Source organism: Erinaceus europaeus, chromosome 3 (genome assembly GCF_950295315.1).
Source record: "Erinaceus europaeus chromosome 3, mEriEur2.1, whole genome shotgun sequence".
Lineage (NCBI taxonomy): Eukaryota > Metazoa > Chordata > Mammalia > Eulipotyphla > Erinaceidae > Erinaceus > Erinaceus europaeus.
Window position 1 is genome coordinate 63023297 of NC_080164.1, and position 5459 is coordinate 63028755.

At 47.4% G+C, this 5459-nt stretch overlaps 1 protein-coding gene across 1 annotated transcript; it reads left to right on the forward strand.

Moving 5' to 3' along the window:
• The first annotated feature begins 164 nt into the window (after positions 1–164).
• Positions 165–5246, forward strand: CIAO1 (cytosolic iron-sulfur assembly component 1). The gene is made up of 7 exons (XM_007529876.3): positions 165–449; positions 1393–1541; positions 1981–2092; positions 2194–2282; positions 2546–2747; positions 3348–3435; positions 4657–5246. The coding sequence occupies exons 1-7, from the start codon at positions 311–313 to the stop codon at positions 4895–4897; spliced, it is 1020 nt and encodes a 339-aa protein (XP_007529938.2). The 5' UTR covers positions 165–310; the 3' UTR covers positions 4898–5246.
• Positions 5247–5459: the final 213 nt, after the last annotated feature.

Below are 5459 nucleotides of genomic sequence, written 5' to 3' on the forward strand. Positions count from 1 at the left end.
AGTCCTCCCCCATTACGTCATCACCCGGGCGCGTCGCAGGCTCCCTGTGCAAAGCCTCACGGGACTGGTAGTTCTATCCAATAACGAGATGGGGGTGGGGCAAAGGAGAGGAGACGCACTACAACTCCCAGCGGGTAGCGCAGCCGTAACAGCGGGCACTTCATCTCCCAGAAGGCCCCGCGAACTTCCGACCGAAGAGGGCAGGCCAGGGGGTGGTCGGACATCCAAATAAGCGTCGTGGGGCTTTGCGCGCGACGACCCGCGTTCGGTTCGGCCGACTCTGCTCACTCCTCACCCTGACAGAACCACCATGAAAGACTCGCTAGTGCTGCTGGGCCGAGTCCCGGCGCACCCCGATTCCCGCTGCTGGTTTCTGGCCTGGAACCCCGCGGGAACGCTGCTGGCCTCGTGCGGTGGCGACCGCAGAGTCCGCATCTGGGGCGCGGAGGGTAAGGCCCCGCCCTGCCCCACAGCCGCCCGCGCTGCGGGGGCTCGGCGCACAGTCGCCGCCGGGGGCAGAGTGACCCTGGGCGGGCTTCCGACCCTGGGCCGCGCTAGCTACTTGGAGAAAGACTTGCAAGGGGGCAAAGGTGGTCGGTAAGAAGCAGTCACCTCGGCTAGACAGACTGGAACTGTGAAGGGACTTGAGATAGTTGCAGAGGCAGGGAAATGAGAGGAGGGCAGTGGTATACCGCTGAGTAATTTGGGGACATGATGGTGAAGTTTTGGGAGGCACTTAAAAGAGTTTAAGTCAGGAAGGTGGCAGCTGATTTGTTTTAACAGAACTCTTGCAGAGGAAATAGTTTTGTGAAAGCATGTTAAATACACTGGTTGAGTTTTGTCCCCGGAGTTGGCTCCAGCACTGGCCCCATTCTGGAGTAACGTTGTTGGTGCTTCGGCACTTTTATTATTTAATTTTTATTTTTGAACCAAAGTACTGCTCTGTAGTGGCTGATGGTGGTATTGGGCATTGAACCTGGGGCCTCGGAACCTTAGGCATGAACATCTTTATATATATACATACATACATACATACATATATATATATTTTATTTTCCCTTTTGTTGCCCTTGTGTTTTATTATTATTATTGTTGTTGTTATTGATGTCATCGTTGTTGGATAGGACAGAGAGAAATGGAAAGAGGAGGGGAAGACAGAGAGGGAGAGAGAAAGACAGACACCTGCAGACCTGCTTCACCGCTTGTGAATCGACTCCCCTGCAGGTGGAGGGGGGCTTGAACCAGGATCCTTATGCCAGTCCTTGCAATTCGCGCCACATGCGCTTGACCTGCTCCCATGACCTTTTTTTTTTCCATAACTACTATGCTATCTCGCTGGTCCACACCTTTTTGGTATCCAACTCCAGAGTCTGACCTGTCTTCTGCTTCTAGGTGACAACTGGGTCTGTAAATCTATCCTTTCTGAAGGCCATCAACGCACTGTAAGGAAAGTGGCCTGGTCTCCCTGTGGGAATTACCTGGCCTCTGCCAGCTTTGATGCTACCACTTGTATTTGGAAGAAGAACAAGGATGACTTTGAGGTAAACAGGCTAGATAGGCTGAGATTAATTGCCTGTTTGATTCCTAGGGTTGGTTCAGGAACCTGAGCCAAATAGGCTCAGGGTGAAGGCCCAGATAAGTGCATATGTTACCGCACACAAGGACCAGGGTTCAAGCCCCCACGGCAGGGGGAAAGCTTCTAGTGGCAGAGCAGAATTGCAGGTCTCTCTGTCTCACCATTTCCATCCCCTTTCCCTCTCAGTTTCTCTCTGTCCTATCAAAGTTTTAAAAAAGAAAGAGTGGTAGGGACAGTGGCACAGTGGATAAAGCACTGGATTCTCAACCATGAGGTCCTAAGTTCAATCCCTGGCAGCACATGTACCAGAGTGATGTCTGGTTCTTTCTCATAAATAAATGAATAAATAAATTCTTAAAAAAAAAAAAAAAAGGACCCCAGGTGACCCTTTTTCCTTTTCACAGTGTGTAACTACTCTGGAAGGTCATGAAAATGAGGTCAAGTCAGTAGCTTGGGCCCCATCTGGTAACCTCCTTGCTACCTGCAGCCGAGATAAGAGTGTGTGGGTCTGGGAAGGTGAGTCTGGGAAGGTTCTTCTGGGAGCAGTTGAGACCAAACAGACTTCCCTCTCTGTGTCTGACAGGACTAACTCATTGTCTCCTTTTCCCTTCTCGTAGTTGATGAAGAAGATGAGTATGAATGTGTCAGTGTCCTCAATTCTCATACACAGGATGTAAAACATGTGGTTTGGCATCCAAGCCAGGAGGTAAGAAGCAAAGTATCTTGGTGGAAAGAAGTTCTGGTGTGGAAGAGTATGCCCACCCCTCCTTACTCTTCAGTCTCAACCTGACTGTTTACAGGGATTTTTACCTCTGACTTAAAGACATTGATTGATCCCTTTATAAAAAACAGATCCCTGGGACTGCCCTGTCTCATCAGGGAGAGATATTAGAACCACAAGCATTTCCTAGACCATACAGACAAGTGCTATGTTTTCCTTGCTTTCTCTCTCCCAAACCTCTGCCCCAGTTGTTAGCCTCTGCCAGCTATGATGATACAGTGAAGCTCTACCGAGAGGAAGAGGATGACTGGGTGTGCTATGCCACCCTTGAAGGCCATGAATCCACTGTATGGAGCTTAGCCTTTGACCCCAGTGGCCAGCGCTTGGCATCTTGCAGTGATGACCGGACCGTGCGCATCTGGCGCCAGTATCTCTCAGGCAATGAACAAGGTGAGAGGCCAATGAGAGAACTGAAGGAAATTCCTCTAGCACAAGATTTACAGTCTACTAGCGACTAAAACACACAGTGGTAGGATGTGAGTTGTGACGTAAGAAAACTCCAAACAGAAAGCAGGAAGAGTCAGAGATGGAAAGACTTGTGGACAAGGATCCATTTCATCCCAGCTTAAAAGTGTGGGTAGGATTTACACAAAAACCTGGGTGAGAAAAGAACAACGTGAACAAAGGTATTGAAGGTAGGAAAGGTAGGCCAGAAACAGTGATTTCCTTAGATGGAACATAAGATATTGGGGGCTTGGGGGAGAATAGCATGGAGCAGTGGCTGGTGGATGACCTTAAAAGGCAGGCTCACAGTCAGTTTGAAATAAAAGTTCATTTATTTGTTTGCTTTTAGAATAAGCCATTTATCAGAATTCTGCTGTAAAAATACTGCTTTGGCTGTAGTGTTTTAAATGAGTGAAGATGGGGACTTGTGATTGAAGGTGGGGTGAGGGAGGAGGGCAAGTTAGGATTTCTTCTGCAGTGGGGTAAATTACTTACCTCAAGTACCCAGGGCATATGTTTTGGGCTCAATGTAAGTCTTCTATGCAGGGGTGGCATGCAGTGGCTCTGACCCCAGCTGGAAATGTGTCTGCACTTTGTCGGGCTTCCACTCCAGGACCATTTATGATGTTGCTTGGTAAGCAAGACTCTGCCTCTCCTTTCCTTACAGGCTTTTTACCACCTTAGGACTAGAGAGTAGCCACTCATGTTTCTTCTGATAACACTGGTCTGACTACCATTCTGTCTTTGAGCTGACTGGCTCAGGGTTCAGGGGAGCAGGGAACAGACTTCCACCAGCCCTGTACACATACTATGATTCCCATATCACGAGTACCTTTAGGAGTCACAGCTTCATGCCATATAGATACACTTATTATTGAAATGGTAGCATTACGATTTGTGTTTGATGGTTTAACACCGAGTCTACCCTTTGGAAGTTTAGAAAAGGCACTCCAGGGCAGAGGTAGATAGTATAAAGGTTATGCAAACAGACTCCCATGCCTGAGGTTCCAAAGGTCCAGGTTCAATTCTCTGTGCCACCATAAGCCAGAGCTGAGTAGTGCTCTGATAAAATAAAGGGAAAAAAAAGAAAAAGTCACTCCATTTCTGTAGGAGAGAGAACAGTTTTGACCTTGAGAATCTGTTAATGGCCCTAAGCTTTATATTATTTATATATTATGTTACTTGAAAATAACAGAAATAGACATGTATTATAAAATTCTGTGGAATATTATGTCACTGTTAAAAGATAGTTTAAGAATACTTCACATTGGGGGCCGGGTATTAGCACAATGGGTTAAGCACACATGGCACGAAGCGCCAGGACTGGCGTAAGAATCCCAGTTCAAGCCCCTGGCTCCCTACCTGCAAGGCAGTTGCTTCACAAGTGGTGAAGCAGGTCTGCAGGTGTCTTTCTCTCCCCCTCTCTGTCTTCCCGTCCTCTCTTAATTTTTCTCTGTCCTATCCAACAACAACGGCAGCAATGACAATAACAATAATAACAAGGGCAACAAAAATGGGAAAAAAGGCCTCCAGGAGCAGTGGGTTTGTAGTGTAGGCACCAAGCCACCCTGGAGGCAAAATAAATAAAATAAACATAAATAAAAATAAAAATACTTCATGTCAAAGAAAACTTTAAATGAGAAAAGTATAATTCAGAGTTATATGTGGTCTTTTTTAAGGTTTAAGGGGTGATATTTGCAGTTATGTAAAGGCAGTGCTTTCATGGAGATGTTAAGCTAAGGCCTGAAGTTTGGGAAGAGAGCAGGCTAGTGACTGTAAAACCAGTTCCCTCTACTTAATTTGCCAAGTTGGGGAGGAACCACCTGTGTATGCACTGACATACATGTTCCCCCAGGTGTCAGCTGACAGGGGCCCTGGCCACAGCTTGCGGAGATGATGCCATCCGAGTGTTTGAGGAGGATCCCAGCTCAGATCCACAGCAACCCACCTTCTCCCTGACAGCCCACTTGCCTCAGGCCCATTCCCAGGATGTCAACTGTGTGGCCTGGAACCCCAAGGTCCCAGGGCTCCTGGTTTCCTGTAGTGATGATGGGGAAGTAGCCTTCTGGAAGTATCAGCGGCCTGAAGGCCTCTGAGCCACCTTAGCTTTGGACATAACTATGATTTCCTAGGAAATGCCATAAGACTTTCTTCAGCCTCTGAGATGACTTGGAAGAGCACCCTTGACCTTCTAACTTGACTCTTCCATTCCGTTATACTCTGTCCCCTCCTTTGACATGGGACTGACTCTTGGTAAAAAAACAAACTTAACTATAGGACATCAATCAGCACATTATAATTATGCCACAAATTTTTAAGGTATTAGTTTTTTGGGGGGAGGGGAATTTATATATAATCACTATCTATACACATAGAGGTTTACCTTAGGCCTTTCTGAAATTGCAAACTTTATATGTTACGAGAATATACATAATTTAAAAGAAATCCATGGTAAGTCCTTCACTGAAAGCTTGTTTGGAGGTTCTAGCAGGGAAGCACAGCTACTCGACTGAAGACCGGTCCATCTCTATTCGGGGAAGGCCGTCCTCTTCGACGGAGTGCGCAGCTTCCACACTCGGGAGGGACGCACATGGAGTGGTGAGGGAGGAAGGGGACACCCGCCTAGCCAGCCAGATCAGCTGAATCAACCCCGGCAAT

What these genes read in the sequence shown, in the direction of transcription:
- CIAO1 (XM_007529876.3), top strand. Translation starts at nt 311, where the DNA reads ATGAAAGACTCGCTAGTGCTGCTGGGCCGAGTCCCGGCGCACCCCGAT. An exon ending in CCGCATCTGGGGCGCGGAGG is followed by an intron (nt 450 to 1,392) that starts GTAAGGCCCCGC and finishes TTCTGCTTCTAG; the next exon opens with GTGACAACTGGGTCTGTAAA. An exon ending in TCTCTCAGGCAATGAACAAG is followed by an intron (nt 2,748 to 3,347) that starts GTGAGAGGCCAA and finishes TCTTCTATGCAG; the next exon opens with GGGTGGCATGCAGTGGCTCT.